The following is a 19,273-nucleotide window of genomic DNA, read 5'->3' as shown; positions in this document are numbered from 1 at the left end:
CCCGGTGCTAGTGACCCCGGCCGAAGTTAGCTGATGTAGTTGGTGGAGGTGGGCTGAGGGGGGCAGTGGCATCCCGGTGCCAGAAACCCCGGCCGGATCTAGCTGCTGTAGTTGGTGGAGGTGGGCTGAGAGAGGCAGTGGCATCCCGGTGCCAGGAACCCCAGCCGGAACTAGCTGCTGTTGTGGCATCCCGGTGCCAGAAACGCCGGCTGCAGTCAGCTGCTGTAGGTGCTGGAGGTGGATTAGGTGCTGGAGGTGGGCTGAGTAGGGCATTGGCATCCCGGTGCCAGAAACCCCGGCCGGATCTAGCTGCTGTAGTTGGTGGAGGTGGGCTGAGAGAGGCAGTGGCATCCCGGTGCCAGGAACCCCAGCCGGAACTAGCTGCTGTAGTGGCAACCCGGTGCCAGGAACCCCAGCTGGATCTAGCTGCTGCAGTGGCAACCCGGTGCCAGAAACCCCAGCCGGAACTGGCTGCTGTAGTGGCAACCCGGTGCCAGGGACCTTGGGGATGGAGGGAGGAAACTGCTGGTGTGGGTGGAAATCCGGATGGGAGGTGGAAGTTCCAGGGATGATGTGGCTGTGTGCTCCTGCTGAAGTAGGTGATTTGCCTGTGTTTCTTGTTCTGCTGGCTATTTTCGGACCTTGCTTCTGTTTATTGGTTTTTTGCTTTTGTTGGAGTGGCCCTTTAATGGGGGCGGTGACGTCACAGCGCGCCGTCGGAGTCGACATGATGACGTCATCAGGAAGTGAGCTGGTTTCCGCGGAGCTGTTGGCTTGGCAGGCGGACATGAGGTGATTGAAAAGTTTGGCTTTGTTATCTGTTCGGTGGAAGGGGATTCTTCTATCCCGGAGTGTTTTCTGGAGTGTGGCGACGGTCCAGTCGGAGATGTTTGCTGCAGGCCGGCCGTCAGGTTTTCTCGCCGGAGCGTGGTGACGCTGGGACTGCCGGCGGGTTGTGCAGCCTGTGTCGTCGGGACGATGGCGCGGAGCTTGAGTTAACCTCATGGGAGAAGGAGTGGGAGACCTGCGACGACGGCTATGGGCTGGTCCGGATTGTCCGCGTCCTCTTCCCTCTGATGGCGGACGTGGGCTGGAAGGGCTGGAAGACGGTGAGCTGCAGTAATGACGGATGTTCAAAAGGGATGAACCAGGCGGGATGTGGACGGCTGAGGAGACAGAAGTTGGCCGGCTTGCCGGCGTTCTGGGCGGCTGTCGGGCTCGGGAGAGCGGTGTTTCGGGCACGGCGGCGGCTGAGGAGTTTTCCTCCTCTGAAACTTGTTGGATATCGCCTGAAAACAAATCGTCGTCAGATGGTGACAACGAGACGAGATCCATGACTAACAGGTAAGGAGCTATTCAAGATTCGAGAAAGAGTGCAGGTTTTTTACGGGTTTTCGGCTCTGGTGCAAAGAACGAGAGCGAAGATGAACTGAGGTTTCGGTTACTATTTGAAAGTATGAATGACAGGCGTAGTGCCGGAAGAGGCGTGGTTGAGGCGTGGTTGGGGCGTGGTTGGGGCGTGGTTGAGGCGTGGTCCTGCTCCCGAAATTCGCTTGTTAAGCTCCAATTAATCAACAGCTAACTTCCCTGGACCATTCACGACACACTCGTGGAGGCAGCTCGCGGTGATAAAGGCGGACACACCGAGCCGCTTTTCTCTCTCGTCAGCAACAACATCCAGGTCAGATCTGATCCCTTCTACTATTCAGCATAAACAGTCAGAAAGACTTGATTCAGATTGGAAATACTATTACAAAATTATATGTGCTATTATGAGTTAGTACAATGTCATAAACAATACATCTTAATAATCAATCACAGGGAGAAAGGTAAGAAGTTTGGTCATGTTTTTGCAGTGTGTAGGTTACCTGTGAACATTTTGTCTATATGGTTAGTGTGTCTTCACTGCATGTTTCCAACTAAAATAGTTAAGCACATTAAATAATTCAGTTCAGTTTATTCATACACCAATTCATGACAAAAGTCCTTCTAGGGTACTTTACAAAGAAACAAGTTCAATACAATTCAAGTACAATCCTATTCGATCCACAGTCCCATTTAACATATCCAGCAAAGAAAAATGTGCTTGTCATTGTTTCAGAAGGATAAATTGTGTGATAATTAAGATAAAAATTACGTGCAAGGAACTGTTAATGGATTATTACTTCAGCAGGTTGCCTTTTGAGTTGTCTTGGTTTCACAAACACAAATCAACAGACATGAAAAAATATAATTAACACAATGTGGCTAGTGACATGTTGGGTCATAACAATTTCCCGCCAGGATTTAGTGGGTCTTTCAGTGGAACTCGCCTGTAGCGAGTACCGCCTCTGCTCATTATATGATGTTGTTGCCACACACCTTTTGAACACGTACATGAACTCACACAACAGATCTAAAGCAGCAAAATCATTTTGTAGCTCTTTGCATGACTCACTGATTTTGACCTTCATCACTGGGAGTTTTCTGACATTTTTGACGTTGCAGAGGCTTAAACGAAAACGTATCAAGATCTTCTATAGACTGAAATTAAAAACTAAATTCTCTGGTTAAGTGGGATGGATGCCTATGGGTTAAAACGTGCAAAAAGAGCGGCATGGTACCTTCAAGTTATGTAGATTCAGATTCAGATGTATGTGTTTTTTCTTGGACCATAAATGTGGTTGTGTTCACAAATACACCCACATCCTAAATATTGACCACCAAAATGTTTGAGTCAAGCTCATAGTGGATCTTTCACATACCCTATGGAAAAAATGCTTTCTCCATCTGTTTGTTTTCTCACAATTAATTAACTTACATTTACAAGTAAAATTCACAGAGCGCCCCTTTAATCAATTGTACAGTCTTCAGTGACTGTTGGGACACAAAGCAGTCCTGTCAAGACAAATTCACTCAAAAGGTCATCAATTCCTGTAATGGTTAAAAGAGCTAAACGCTCATTATTGTTGATAATCATCTGAGTCATAGGCAGGTATGTCCTTTCCCTCTCGTATCTGTCATAAAGAGTACATGTCTCATCTTGTTTCCGTTTTCACTGAGGCAGGAGCTGCACATGCTTAGCAAACAATATGGGCACATGTAAAGACCCCAGGCTTTGGTAAACTTAAGTTGGAAATATTTTCAAAAAAATCCCCTTTGAGGTTTCACCATCTTTCCTCCACTTTTCAAAGTTAAATCTTTGCACAATGTCACAAAGCAGGTATCCCGTCAAACAGTGTCATTCTGTCAAAGTCTTTAAGAATTAATTGTATACACAAGAGCCTTCCTGACAAATCAAACCAGTGCAAACATGTCTCTGAGATTTGTTTATGTTTTTTGAAATTCCTCCTTTAAGCATTTAAACCTTGACATCAAAGCTGTAAGTCTTTGTGGGATTGTGGGTGCGACGGAACTGAAATAAATGATTGCAATACTTGCCAAGATCAGTGTCCTACAGCATGCTGATCTACATGCTAACATGTACAGTACGCTGTGGATCGCCTAATCATCACCAGCACCATATTCCTTAAAAATAAAAATGACAACAACAACAAAAACATTTTTTGTTGTTAAGAAACATTACTACTACTACTACTACTACTACTACTGTCATTTAGCAGACGCTTTTATCCAAAGTGACTTACATCTAGGAGAACAAACACAAGCACAAAATCACATAGGAGGGTCCAGCTGGATAAGTGCTGGTCAGACTGCTGAGAGTTGGACACAGGTGCTGCCATGCTAGTGCTAGAATATAATTATTATTATTTTTTTTAATATATATATAAGAAAGCTACGTCTTAAAGTGCGTGCAGCTACTAGATGCAGAAGTGCTCCTTAAAGACCTGAGTCTTTAGCTTGCTCTTAAAAGTAGGTACAGACCCTGCAGATCGAACAGAGTCGGACATTAGTGAGATTAGTCAACATTAGTGTTGATTTTCTTTGATGGTTAACTTAGAAATGTACACGTAAATTTGCTTCGCAGGTTCATCTCGCTACCATCCATTGGACCTCATTAACAATGACCAAAAGTCTTGCAGAGCCAATCAACTGTGTTTATCCTTGTAGAGAGCGACACTGGACTGGCCTAACACAACAATGACAGATCATCAGAGATTACGACAATGACGTAATCGGAATGTAAACAGTGTCGATGGCTGCAGCTGGGGATAAACGCTCGTTCCAATCAGCTTTGGTATTGACAGTCAGACTTTGTCTCCAAAAATTGAGCAGAAGACGGCCCTCAAATAATTTCTTTGCTAGGTAGATGTATATGCTGTTTTGTCGACAGGCAACAGTAAAAGCTTAATTTACTCTTCTAAACAAGATTAGATTAGATTAGATTAGATAGTCGTTTGTTAATCCCTCAGTGGGGAAATTCACGTTGCGCAGCAGCAGTACACACAACACACACATGCAGCAAAAGGGAGGGAATAAAAAGTAATAATTACAAAATATAAACAGTATATACAGTGGAATTAAAATAAAAGTAGTGCAAAAAAAAGCAGGTAGGATTTGTATGAGGTATAAAGATATTGCACATCTTGTTGTTATTGTCCGTTGCTAGTGTGAGCCTGGTTGTGGAGTCTGACGGCAGCGGGGAGGAAGGACCTGCGATGCCTCTCAGTGATCGCTGATGCAGCTGCTTTGGCCTTTCTTATAAAGTGCCTGAGTGTTTATGGTCCAGTCCAGTTTTTTTTTCAGGTGAACACCCAGGTACTTGTAAGAGTCCAATATCTCTATGTCTTGTGTGGTGTGTGGTGGGTGAAGTCGGCCGTGTACACGGTGAAGAGGAGGGGAGCCAGGACAGCCCCCTGTGGCGCTCCTGTGCTGCAGACCACCGTGTCAGACACACAGCATCTTGTCCTCACAAACTGTGGTCTGTTGGTGAGTAAATCCAGGACCCATGATGTCAGCGGCTTGCAGACCCCAGCATGGTCCAGTTTGTCCCTCAGACGTTCTGGCTGGATGGTGTTGAAGGCACTGTAGAAATCATAGAACATGATCCTCATGGTGTTTCCAGCCCGCTCCAGGTGGGACAAGGACCTCTGCATCAGGAAGATGACGGCATCCTCAACCCAGATGCTCGCCTGGTAGGCGACCGCAGAGGAACTCACCAGGGGGCGCAAGTGGTGGAGGACCAGCCTCTCTACACACACTCTCAACACACTCTCCCTTTCAGTTGCTCTGAATACGTCACCTTGTTTGTTGCTCTGATTGGTCGTAGCAATAACCAACTGCATGCAAAAGGCAGATTGGTGCCGACCCTTGGATGGGGAGGTCCTATGGATCATTTTTAGACCCTACATATCTCTAGATCTGGGGCTGATCCATCGCTAATTGATAGTGGTAAATCAGCAAATGAAGGAATGAAAAATGATGCAGAAGTGGCATAACTTTTCCTAGACTGGTAAGAACATTAAGCTAGTAATGTTAATGTATGCTAATATTGTCAGTAAAACTATAATGTTACCTACTGTGCGTCTTTATATGGTGCCGCCATTTAGTCAGGAGTTGTATCATTACATACTGTGCCTTTAATAAATGTCAACTTTTAAAAATGTTGTGTATATATAGTTACATTTGTTGTTGTTTTTAACAGTAAAGTGTACTTTTTTTGGCTGCACAAGACATATCCTATTGATAATGATAGATAACAGAATATATTTCACCATACTAGTTTATGTTTATTATCCTATTATGCTGTCATTTTCTATTTTATTTTAATTTTCCATTAATTAACAGTATAGGTTATTGCAAAAATAATATGTGCAACAATGCAATGGCTTAAATGTTTTGAGGTGTAAATTACACTGAAATGCACTTAAGTTGATACATTACAGCTGCTATTTTAGTTGGATATGGTTCCTTTATTGTTATGAAGAAACATTTAGTGTTGTTTCAATTTAAAATAAAATGAAAAATAAGTAAAAATGAACAAAATTAAATGAATAATTGTAGTTATAGTTTTAGTCATTGCAGTTATTCTTAGTAATAACAGTTGTTCTAGTTATATCATATTCATATGCTCCGCATAAGAATTATAAAGCCACAGCAAGCCTCATTTTGATTCTGAATAAACTTGCCTTTGACTCAAGATAAAGTGATGAAATGATGACACACATTTAGAATCACAAAATTACGTTTTGTTTCGACATCATGTTCCAGCAGCCTCAAGGAGCAGTGTCATGCTTCAATTGGAACACTTACTCCTTAGCTTTAGTCCACGTGCTCCAAACAAAAGATAACTAAAACTTGTGTATTTTGGATGATCTATTTCTTCCAAAAGATTTGTAATTATTGTAAATGGTGTGCCAGAGTAATCAGAGTCTGTGATATCTGCACACACATACAAAACATGTCATGTCACATATGAAAAACAGTAACATATTCTTATAAAAAGCTGCTTATATATTCCATTGGAATTTAAAAGTGCCGTTATTAATATTGTGTTGTATTGACTTGAATTCAGTTGTGGTTTATGGCTGTCTCTGTGCTTCTCACTGTGCATTTAATCTATTATAGTCAGAACACAACAGCATTTGAAATTAAGGAGACATTTGCATAAAGCACCAAAAGACTACCGGTACCTCAGGGAAGTTTTTCAGACTTTGTTGTTTCAACACCAGAGACGAGCTGAATGCACATAACAAGTGTGTGGTAAACTCCTGTTTTGGGAGCCTTGTGTACTTCCCTGCAGGTCTTAATGATTATTGTAAAGTTTTGTGAAAACCTGTTCAGGACCTGTTAGAGCTGTTTTTGCCAAACTCCTTCAAATATCATTGGAAACTGTGATGGAGCAAAAAGACAAGTGAAAGATAATAATCTATAAAAAGCCTTGAAGCTATCTCTGAAAGTACTGTAGCAAGGCTGGGAGGTTTTGAGGAATTTCAATCACAAGATTGCTCTAAAATCTGCAAATATGCAGTAACAACTTCATGTTGGGTCATGAAAACAGGTGTGAAGATCAGCGTCATGCTTCATAAAGGCAGCAGCAGATGGTCGGGTTGAGACTTATGCAATTTTGTTTAAGATAGAAAACTATAAATCCAAGTGTTCACTTTCTTCAGGTTTCAATTTAGATCCAGAAAGCAGGACAAGTGACCGAACATTAGCGTTTTCATCTTAAAGGTAGCAGTAGATGTACTACATCCCCTAATCAGGAAAAGTTAGAATTATATAATGCAAAAGTTTTGTGAGTCAGCAACAGTTTAAAGTTATTACACAACTGTATATCTACTAGAGTGTAATCCTCGCTGGAGAACGCTTCTCATCATCTTGAATGTGAACTGCTGCTTGGCCTCACAGAGCCTCAGGCCGTAGCAGACAGGAGGGGCTGCATGTCAGAATCACAAAAGAAAAAGAAAATTATCAAAACACAACTCTGCGCTCCACTAACTTTCGGAGATCTGACCTACAAAGCTGTCTAAGCGCATACCCACCCACACTCTCCAACACCCTAAAAACACACAGGGCAACCAGGTGGGAGGAGTCAGAGGTATTGTCTTCCTGTGGCTCGAGGTGGTCTGACCACACACCCTGCTGTACGGACCACTTTATTGGCTGCCCGTTTCCGTGGCAACAATCAGCAGCAACTGCTTCAGTGAAAAGAATAACAGAAAGTGGTGGAGTGGTGCAACAAAACCTGAGGTGACCCCTCATTCAAGCTCACACACAAACAGATAGACACACACCAAATCTATCAGTAATATATTTGTTTTTATTTTATTTAGTTAGAACCATTTATCTTTTTTACCAACACCTAATTTTTGTATTGCTTAAAGAATAGTGAGCAAACTAGCGTCTGCTAGCAAGTCATTAACACACTACAAGATGATAACTACCACATACAGATTCAGGTGGTGTTATCACATACAGTGGATTTATAAGGTGCACAAACACACTCATGAAATTGGAGGTTTTTTAAATATGAAGACAAAAATAACAAAATTATCTGACTTACATCTTTATTGCAATATTCAAACGAATAGATATCCAGGGGAGACAATACTTAATTATTAGGAATATTAAATAAATATCTATGAAATAATAAAGTAAAATAAAAAATAAGCACAGCTTAGATTACATTATTACAGCACAAAATCTTTGTTAATAAGACTCTATTAAGATCTTTCGTCTCGACTTTGGTATGTTATATTACTTGCAAAAAAGTTCAAGTTCCTTCAAATTGTGAGGGTATCTCCCGCATCTGGCTGTCTTTACATCAATCTAGAGGTTTGTATATGGATCGAGGAGGGCCACTCCGACACATTGTGATTTTTGGTTTCTGACTTCAAGTCTTGGTTGAGTTTGGTGTGTGCTTTTGGTGAGGATTCCTCTTCACTTTCAGCTTTTTGACAGAGAACAGAAGGGTTTTCTGCAAAAATAGCTTGGTATTTCAAGGATTGCGCAGAACTTTAAAATGTGTCTAAGGTACCACATTTTCTCCACTTACTTATGGTGGTTTTGATACTATTACATTCAGTGCCTTTAATTATTTTATATCCCCGACTGGCAATCAACAATTAAGTTTACAGTTTTTTGTTTGGTTGTTTTTTTTCCCGCAGCCATTTGCAGTTGCTGGTTCTCAGCACAATGCAGCAACTAACGTACGAGCAAATACAGGACCAGACTTTTGTTTGGTTTTAACTGGACTCACTTTAACTGATGGTAGGTGTCCCATTTATTTACAAGATTAATTTTAACTTAGAGCCCTGATTATGAAGCCTTTGGCAATCAGGGTGTTGTAAGTTTATTTATTTAATCATTTAAAATCTTCACAATTATTATCATTATTATTTTTCCTCTGGATTTTGTTGGACGATCACATTAAAGATGTAACAGGTCTAATAATGTGACTGTTGTTTTTTTTTCAGTCTTTATATCTTAATAAGTTGAAGTTTTATAACAGAATTACTTTTATACTGTATAAATCTTGAAAAAGCAACTGTCTGTTGCTAACCATTTTGTATGAGTTGTCTGATGTTTTAATAAATGATTGTTTTATAAGTGTAAGCCATATTTAGTAGTTTACTTAAAATGTCCCCGTTGCCTCATTTAAATTCAGTGAAACCCTTATGCTGCATGAGTGGAAGTAGCAACACATCAATATCTGATTTTCAAATGTAATTAAGAATCAATGCATTGAAACAGAAAATACATCACATCAGCCTGTAAAAAAGCAATGGAGCACGTGTTGGAAACTAGTATTGAGTGAATTCCCACCTCGGTCTGACACAGGGGAGCAAAAGAAGACATCCCAACTTAACATCTATCCCTGCTTGTTCCCATCTAGCTCTGTTCAGGTGACAGATAGGAGCCAACTTTCTACCTCCCTTCCAAACTGCTCTGTCTCCCCCTAGTGGCCATAAAACACCAGTGCATATTTACCAGAAACCAGTGGAGCAGGATGCCGTTAGAAACACACACGAGAAACTCATCACTGTCCTTCATTAACTGAAACATTTAATATTGCATATATTGGTTCTGCCATACAAAGTGCAAACAAAACAACGGTTGTCTGGTACTTCAAAATTATAAATGAAAGATATTACACAAGTTATGGAAAAATTATCATTTAAAAGCTCCATTAAGGTTGACAAAATGTTAGCTACCTGTCAAAGACATTGTTTGGAATCATAGTTTTAAAGACCTGATGTATTGTCTTGTTCTTACAAAACAAAAGAAAAACAACTTTGGGTTAGCTTGTTGTTTCAGCGAGCTGATGGCCCACTGGGTCCACGAAGAGAGGAGGCACTGCAGGTGTGTTACTATTATTACTTGTTGCCACGGTTATGCATCATCTCCACCACAGAGCAACAGTAAAGCCTTGCGGTAGTCACCACCGGTATCACCCTGTAACAAACCAGCACAGGAATTATTATAGAAAAGAGGGACTCAATGATTTGGTGTATTTGTGGTAGATTTTAAAACGCATGTATGTACCTTGATCATTGAGTGGAGAGAACAAGCAAACAGCCTCCTGAACTCAGACCTGACCTCCATCAAGTCCACTTCACTACGAGTCACCATCGCCCTGATCAGGGTGTCATCGTCAGTACCAGCACCCTGAATCAAAGACAAACACAGACTGTAACGAGGGTCCACCTCTGAAACATCTTCACGTAACAGGCAGACATTCCTTCACCGTCTGCAGCACACAACGTGATCCCTGAAAAGGCGATAATAAATATATAAAACAAAAAGAAAAGTGTTGATTTATTAATAATGGTATTATTTACGTAGATATTTGTTGGTCAGAACCAGAAATCCACAAAAGACACAAAATGGCAAATAAGATTCCAGTTTCTTGTACGTAAAAGACATAATTCACGATTTATGAATTTTATTGTGTGATGAATAATAAGTACAGCAATTCAAAGGCTTTTGTATGATATGATATTTAATATAAAAGATATTTTATACCACTTTGATCTCTAAAAATAAACAAACATTTATTTTTTTTACATTTTTACAATTTTTACGCACTGCAAAATAATCCAGACACACCGATGTCCAAATAGAGGCCTGAACGTGCTCTAAAAGTCTTCTAAAACCATTTCTACAATAGTCACCTACAGCAGTTCACAGCATGTGAATGATTTGTCACCTGAAACCCTGCGAATATTATAAAACCACTCAGCACAATGCTGCATATTCAGGAACCATTTCTAATAAACATCAGACGAGTAGCTTTCATAAATTTTTCGAATAGTTGTAAACATGAAAGTGTTTGTGTAAGTAATCAGTTAATCAATCTAAATTAAACTTGATACCGGAGTGTCATGTTAAATCGTATGACAAACATCGTGCGGTGTTACAGTATATTAATTATTTGAATCAATCTTCAGAAACCCTGAAGATAAATTACCACGAATGTTTGTTTTCTTACCTTCATGGCATAGTACAGGGTCTCAGCGAAGTAGGCTGGAACACTCTTGGCACACTTTACTTTTATAACAAGAAAAGCAGAAAGAACAGGAAATGATTGTAAATCAGGACACGGTGAAAAAAGGTTCAAAACAACGGACATGAGTAAACTTGAAGGGCTGTCTAGTTTTCGTACCAACAGCTAGAAGCAGGTCTCTCAGGTTACCAGATGTTTCTCTCTGGATACTCTCCTCCATCTCGTATCCGGACAGCTTCATATAACCCTCAAATACTGAAAAACAAACTCAGAATTAGTCTGACTGCCTGGACGCTCTGTAGGTAAGTAACCTAACAACTCGAACAGGGACATTTGCTCATGTTATTTACCACAATTATATCAAAAATAAGAAAATAATAGTCTCAGATGATATCATTTTTTAGATTTTTTTTAACCACTGTGACTGTAAATCATACATAGAAGTGGGGGAGAGCAAGAGTAAATGTTTTATATGACACCTCAGATCAGGTAAAGGTATTAACCTGCATGTCTCATTCATTCTCATGAGTGAAACACACCATGTACTAGTGGTTCCACACAGTCACCACTATGACATCATACTGCAAGTCAGTTCAACATTTTCATGTGTCAAACACAAACCTTTTCTCAGATGTTCGGCGCTGCGGTTTCCCAGGATGGTAACAAATGATTGCTCATCGGTGCCAAACTTCTCCTCTCCTGCCTTAAAGAGAGCCTGCAGGCACAAAAAAACCCAGCAGGTTACTCACTGATTGATATGCATACCTGACATCCTCCACTACTGCAGTGTTACATGTTGTGATGAAAAGGACTGCTTGAATGTCTTTATTGGCTCTAGGAGAACTTCATCAAAGCTGAAAAACCCTGATTACTCATCTGCTCTATTTGACCATAGTCTGGACAATCTTTTTGATGTAAACACCTAAGGTTTTGGTTATTTTCCATCTTTGAGCCACGCTGAAAAAGCTGTCATGGACAAAGCTGACAGTCTCTGTAGGTGTTAGAACTTGCACAGAGAGATTTATTTTCTTGTGCACACATCTTAGACCCTATTCAGACCTCACATTAAATGCATTCAGAGAGATTTGATCACCAGTGGCCGGCATTAATGAAAGATCTGAATGCAAAACAACAACATTTTATATTAGTAAGCAAAAATGATGTGCAGGTTTATTTGCATATAGAGCGCGATGGTCAGATCTTATCACTGGAGATGCATTTTTCTACTGTTTTTACTGCTAGGTGATCAGATGTATGATCAGACTTGTGATCAGATCTCTCAAGATGTATGAAATAAGAATAAGTAGCAAAATAATATAACATTTACTAATATTTATCATAAATAAATAATACAGAACAATAACAAATGCAATCATGATGCATAATGGGAGGAGAGAGCTGCCTGTATTAGGACTAATTGGAGATGTAGAATGGAGTTGAGGTCAGGACATCTCAGCTTCTGCTGCAAAATTATTGAAGATTTTTCATGTCTTTTTCAGGTTTTCCCAACATATGAAGGCACTAAACTACAACTCATAATTTATCAGAGAAATTCTGCTGGACTGAGGTAATAGATGAGGATCTCAATGAGCCTCTTTTTGTAGTCACTCACACAGAATGAAACTGTTCAGTGAGCTACTTTTGTTTAGGAAAGTAAGAAAGAGGTAAAAACAACTAGAGGGAAACATTTGAAAACCGTTGTGTTTTATTCAATTTGATGCACCCCAAAAACATTAAAGGAGTTTTACTTTATCCATCCACTAGGGGGTAGTATACAGTCATCATTTCAAATGGGTTGTATATTTCACCAAAAACATGTGACAGTCACACACTCCGATGAACAGACAAAGATGCCATTGATGCTGAAGACCAGAAATATTTACTGACTCACCTGTGCATCGCTCTCAAGGTTTCCCTGCTGGATTCCTGTCTGCCTGTTTGCCTGGGGGGAAAAACACATTTCTGTTAAAAGGGAAAAAGACACTCAAAGGAAAGGAGAAGCGTTAAAGAGACATACCTGGAGCAGAATAACCAGAAGCCTCTGAAAGTGACCAGAAGTGTCACCACATACATCCTCCTCCAGGTCGGCATCATACTCTTAGGTAAGCAAGCACAGACAGGCAACACATACAGGACCCTTTAATGAAGCTTGCATTTCAGATAGTTTTCATTTAGAAAAAAAATTGTGAAAAATCTTTTAGCATGGTGAATTTTTTGTGGCATCCCTCTTTGCTTCACAGTTAATGCTTTTGGTTCGGCTGAAAACAGCCCTGAAGGATTTGCACGGTTGGTGTACTGCTTCTTTGTGCAGGTGTGAAATCTACTAAAGCACTAAATAACTGGACCAGGACTGACAGAAAGATTCTGTCAGTCTGAAAGCTAAGGCATTTGCGTGGAAAAAAGTGATTTAATGCGTGTATGATGTGCTTTTTCAAGTGAGAAGCTAATAAATGTACCTGTTAATCATAAACCATGTTAAGGATGCCATATAATGAGTGATCTGTAAATCATGTGTATTTGTGAATGTGCTACCTTGTCTGTAAGCGGCAACAATGTCCTTCACCTGGTGAGAAGTTCTGGAAGCAAGTACCTCAACCAGGACCTTCTCATCCGTTCCTGCCCCCTACAAGTCAAAGGAGGAAATGTCCATAACGTCACATTTCCTACACATTTTAACTTGTCTGACTAAAAAAAAAACAATGTTTACTGGGTAAAAGCTGATTTGGGAATTTACTTTGTGGAAACATTTTTTTCAGCATGATGTCTTTTAACGTCAGCACCTACCTTGATGGCATTGCGAAGTAATGTCACATCATAAGCAATGGGTGGAGTCATCAGAGCCACAATCAGTGTCTCAAATTTGCCACCCAGCTCTCCTTTCAGGTCATCTATCAGATCCTGCCATGAAGACACAGCAGCAAAGATACAGCTTTGATTGTACTGTAAAGCAATGCACCTCAAGGAGATATGTTATATATAAAAATTCTGATAAAGCACAACCCTGTGACTATGTTAGGGGTTTGAAAACATGCCAATGAGCTGCTCAGACTTGCAGGGTACTATTACATCAGAGACCCATACAAGCTGAATTTTCCAGCCTCCTCAACTTTATCTCCAAATGATGCATTTACTGTGGCACAAAATTGGGAAGTGAAAGTCCTTTTTTTGTCTTTTTTTTTGCTTTGAGTTAACTTCATGAGCTAATAATACTCCAACAGTTTGTATTCCAACAAGAAAATTGGCATTTTCTCATATTTTTTCCATCAGTCAGAAGATAGAAGTTCCGAGTTCCTATTTGCTACTGAACATAGCATTACATCAGAACCCACTGTTACAAAAACAACCTTGTAGCAGCGGTAAACTCTCTCCGAACAACAGTTTGGACTGTCAGTGTCTAAAATTCAAAGCACAGAGGACTGAACCAGCAGTAAAGTTGGGACAACCTGAACTCATACATGAAGGAGCATGTAGGATGTTACCTCATAGTTCCAATCAACAGTGTGTTGTTTTAACAAACAGGCAGTTGAGTTTTTTTTTATTTTTGTTTGTCTGAAGTACACACAAGTTAAATGTGGAGCTCTGAAAGAACGTTTCAACTTCCACTGAAGATGCATTCTCACCTTTCCATACAGAGTCTTGTAGGTGGCCTTGATCTCCTGCCTCTGGGCGTTGCTGCGATCAGTCAGCAGCTGCAAGATGGAATCCTCATCGGTCCCTATGACAACAAGCCCCAAGGTTACCAAGCCACTCAGCTCACTCCATTTAAACCACATAACCATGAGCTTTAAGTCGACGTCAGCCGATCTGCTTATTCACAGTGACACATCTCAGGTTTCACCTCTACTACTGTTTATGAGTCACGACTACGTGTGTAGGTGGAAATTCAAGTCAATGTTACGGTGCCTGCCAAAAGAGACTTCTCAAAAGCACTCATTGAGCTTTTGGCGTAGTAGTTCCTGCCTACCAGATCATTTTTCCGGAGCAGAGATGGATAAACATATGGTTCTTACCCAGCCCTTTCATGGCCTTGTACAGGACCTCTGCATCACCGCTGGCGTTGAAGTTAGGACTCGCCTTAATAGTTCCTCTGCAGGCCTGCAACCAGGAAGATAGTGGATGGAGAAAGGTAACTTTTTTTGTATAATTTCAAAGGTTACTCATCCTTTTTTAACAAATTACTCTTTTCTATGGAATCTGATTGTATTCCTGGAGATAACACTTTAAAATGATCTTTTATAACACTTGAAAACATTGCAGATAACTTGAAGCTTTATGTTACACCACATTAAAACAGTTTTAGTTTGCACACATTAGTGACATTTGACATCACAATATTGTATTGTTACTGTATTTAAAAAAAACTATACATTTTCCATGCTTTTTCAAGCACCAATAATTCTATTAAGGAACACAGGAATATTTTAACTCTGACATTTAGTTTTTTTTTCCTCTTCTAATTTTATTTTATTTTAAAAGAAACCATGGTTATTAAATTTTTAAAAAAGCAAGTGAAATTAAATGAGGATTCAGTGTGCTTATCAGTGAATCTATGTATTTGTATGGAGCTGCATCCCATCAGACTGATCTATATCAAAGATCAGAAAAATCCCAAAACTTGTTGCGGTCATGTATTGATTCCAGACGGTCTGTCAAGCTGCAATTTAGAGAGGAAAACTACTGGAATGTCTCTGGAATCTGTCTCTGCAAATCAGGAGAGAAAAAAGTGAGATATTCAAAAGAAAAAAGAAATCTTTCTCCATAGGGAGACTCAGCTCTACCGGCTGAACTAAATCAAATCAAATCAGTTATCTGGCTGCTCAGGAAAACATCTGAACACAGAGATAATTCAGCAAAAATACGGGTTCTCTTTTTTTGGAATGTCTAGCACAAGTTCACGGTCGTTGTAAGTTGAGTTCTGAGAGCAGGTCCAGACATGGGACTCCTCATGAGATACACCGATCTGTCACATGTAAACACCGGCCGCCTGCCTCTAGTAGTGTCATTTCTTATTAACACATCCTATCATTTCCCTGCAAATGTTTAATGTCTGCGGTCACCATGGAAACTACACACAATCTCCCTAGACAAGCTTACATGAAGGGAATTGCCTCATTAGATCGTCATAAAACACATTTTACTGTTTCATCCTGCAAAGACTAAGGCTTTAGGCTGCCAACACATCCCTACCAACTATTTGTCAGTACATCTTTCCATTTTGTTTTTATCACCACAGAGCCTTCTTATTTAGGACTTAAAAGTGTTTATTTTGATAGTTTAAAGTTGTACATGGTGAACTTCTCAAATGTAAACAATAACTATTTGGTCAGTGTTGACACACATAGTTAAATATTTAGTCTAAATGTTTTATTTTGGTATTAAGTGTGTACCATGTAGGTCATGTATCTAGTTGAGCCTTTAATGAAAGATTCAGTAATTTGCTAAAACATATAGGAGGGGCACTGCTGTCCAAACAGGAAGGAAGAGAGACTTTATTGTAATCTGGCTGCAGCCGGCAATTATGTTTTGTGTTGTCAGAAACATGTGCGATACAGTATACAGTAATTAGGCCACACAAAATAACTAGATGGAGGATGAAATCCAGTCAAGTACATGGACAATGACGTAAATCTAGAGCACAGACCACACAAAAATAACAAAAATCAGACAACACTTCACTCAGGAGTTCATAACAGCAGATTACAATCAGTTTATCTTTCCGTTCTCAGATTGGATGGCAGAGCCATAACTCCGTTCTGATGAGGAAAAAGAGTCAGTTCCTCTTTAAGAGAGGGAGGGCTCCTTTGAATTCCAGGCTAGACGTGGAAATGAGTGCAATAAAGCCAGTGAGAGGTGGAGACACACAGCTGGCACCCGGATGGAGCCCACATGAGTCATACAATAAACTTCCCCAAACTAAACATCTTTGCAGGCCCACAAGCATGCGCAAACACACCCTTACAGAAAAAGTTATGAAACTTTACGGTTTAGTGTGTAAAATGTTAATTTTACAAACACTAAGTTAAAAACCACTTTTAAAGTTCCAAGTAAATTAATGAACTAGACTGTACTTTTTCTTAGATTCTAAACATATACACTGCTATATCTTCTACTGAAGCAAACATTTAAAGATGATTGATGTCTATTATGTCTAGTATAAAAATGAAAAAAAAAGTATAAATGGCCGATTTGAATAAGCTACTTTCACTAAACAGATGTTTTTCCTTTAAATGTGCGTTACATAATAAAGAGTGGAGTGGGCGTTGTCTCTGGGTTTAGAGGGTGAAAACCTATGAGATTTGCATAAATAACGGATTTTATCCTCAACTTCTGGCAAATGTGTTTGATCAATATCCATGTTTCCTTTTAAGGCTTTTAAATGACAGCAGCTGAGAAACTGGTGACATGAAAAATGACTTACCATTTTCACGGTCTTGGACGATTACTTTTGGAGCAGAAAGCAGGAAGTCTGTGGAAGAAGAAAAAAACATATCAAGACAGATTGATGGCAAAAAGGTATCTCAAGTTACCTTTAAGCAATTACGTTTCCTGCTTTCATACCCTACACTCATAGCCGTAGTCAAATGACCGTGGAGCAGACATCCGCCTTTAGTCCACAGGTATAAACGGATGTTATCTCCTCTTACCTGGCGGATTCAGACTTTGGTCTTATGAAAGTTTGTCCCGTGAAGCGGCTGCGGACCTTAATGGAAACTTACCGCTATAGATGCAGCGGTCCGTAAGCAGGCAGGGAGATCCGGCAGGAGGAGAAGCGCAGAGTAGAAGGAGGAGAAAGAGAGGAAACCCTAAACTATAAACTATCCGTCGCGCTTGCAGGACCACACCCTGGTGCGTCCCACCACTGCGGCTGCCGACAGTGAAGCACTCTGGGAAATGCTGTTTGGAGGTAAAGAGCCCAACATAAAAGGAGTGAAAGGAGGAGAAGTTCTCATCAGAGGTGGAAAAAGTACAAAAATATTGTACTTAAGTAAAAGTACAAATTTTTCTGCTTGAAAATTACTTAAGTAAAAGTAAAAAGTACCCATTAAGAACATTACTTAAGTAAAAGTATAAGGGTACCTCAACTTAAATATAATAAAGTACCAAAAGTACATGGTGTAAAATGTACTTAAGTACAAAAGTAAAAAGTACAAAGTACAAAGTACAAAATTCAAAGTACAAAATTATTTTCAAAAGGATTGCAAAGAAATTAAGAATCCAAGAATTTGCTTACAACTCTAAATAATGGTGATATTATTCTGACCCCTTTAGCGTTTGTCTCCATTACCCCATTTTAATTTCTCCCTTTGCTCATCACTGCTGCTGTACCCCATTGGCCCCGCTGGCAGGTAATTTGTAGTGAGTAACGACGTGTCCAATTTTAAATATAGCGGATTAAAAGTACGATTTTTTCCTTGAAAATTTAACGAAGTAAAAGTAAAAGTACAGAAAAATGAAAGTATCAATAAAAGTACAAATTCTCAAAAATCTTACTTAAGTACAATAATGAAGTACTTGTACTTCGTTACTTTACACCACTGGTTCTCATATATCCAATTATATATTTATTATTGTTGTTCGAATAATCAATGTGTGTGTTCAAGGTTTAAGGTTTAAGGTTCAAGGTTCAAGGTTCATTTTATTGTCATTCCAAAAGTCCAAGTACAAGTGGAACGAAATTTCGTTGCCACTGGCTCAAAGCAAGCAATAAAAACAATTAAAACACTAAAAACTCTAAACACTAAAAGATAAGGACACTAGGCTAAAGACTAAAACGCTGCGCACTCAAAAGTGCATAAGGATATACAGAGATTAAAGAGCTTGGTGCAGTACTGTAGATTGTACATTGTCGAGGGTAGACAGGAAACGGGTACTGTTTATTTAAAAGTCTTATGGAGTGGGGGAAAAAACTGTCATGGGGCCTGGCTGTTCTGCACCTGTCGTTCAGAAACCTTCTGCCTGAGGGCAGGAGGGTGAACTTTCCATGGTCAGGATGGGTGGGATCCACCGGGATTTTGTTTGCCCTTGATAGACAACGGCTGTGTGTGATGTCCGAAATGGATGTGAGGGAAGTGCCGGTGACTTTGGCTGCAGCATCCACCACTCTCTGCAGGGCTTTCCTATCGGCTGCTGTACAGCTTTCATGCCAGATGGAGATGCAGTTGGTCACTATGTTCTCGATCGTGCCCCTATAGAAGGTGGTGAGGATGGGCGGTGGTAGGTGTGCTCTCCTCAGCCGACGTAGGAAGTGCTGCCTCTGGTTGGCTTTCTTTGATAGTGAGGCTGTATGCGTGGACCAGGAAAAGTCACTGGAAATGTGAACCCCCAGAAACTTTGTACTCTGGGCGATCTCCACAGCAGCTCCACCTATGAAGAGAGGGGTGTGTG

The 19,273-nt window shown here is 40.1% G+C and overlaps 1 protein-coding gene across 1 annotated transcript; it reads right to left on the bottom strand.

Moving 5' to 3' along the window:
* Positions 1-9,421: 9,421 nt before the first annotated feature.
* On the bottom strand, positions 9,422-17,750 carry anxa5b (annexin A5b). Its single transcript, XM_061718618.1, has 13 exons — positions 17,605-17,750; positions 17,307-17,354; positions 14,899-14,983; positions 14,509-14,603; positions 13,673-13,786; positions 13,421-13,511; positions 12,906-12,985; positions 12,780-12,830; positions 11,510-11,603; positions 11,048-11,143; positions 10,874-10,932; positions 9,928-10,050; positions 9,422-9,837 (listed from the first exon to the last, which is right to left on the bottom strand). Exons 2-13 carry the CDS (start codon positions 17,307-17,309, stop codon positions 9,775-9,777), a joined length of 954 nt encoding a protein of 317 aa, XP_061574602.1. The 5' UTR covers positions 17,310-17,354; positions 17,605-17,750; the 3' UTR covers positions 9,422-9,774.
* Positions 17,751-19,273: the final 1,523 nt, after the last annotated feature.

Source organism: Cololabis saira, chromosome 1, assembly GCF_033807715.1.
Source record: "Cololabis saira isolate AMF1-May2022 chromosome 1, fColSai1.1, whole genome shotgun sequence".
NCBI lineage: Eukaryota > Metazoa > Chordata > Actinopteri > Beloniformes > Belonidae > Cololabis > Cololabis saira.
This window is presented reverse-complemented; position numbering and strand designations above follow the sequence as displayed.

Excerpts from the sequence above, each read along its gene's own strand:
- anxa5b (XM_061718618.1), bottom strand. Across the intron at positions 13,512-13,672 it reads TACTTCGCAATGCCATCAAG|GGGGCAGGAACGGATGAGAA; the intron begins GTAGGTGCTGAC and ends TTTGACTTGTAG. Across the intron at positions 11,144-11,509 it reads CGCCGAACATCTGAGAAAAG|TATTTGAGGGTTATATGAAG; the intron begins GTTTGTGTTTGA and ends TTTGTTTTTCAG.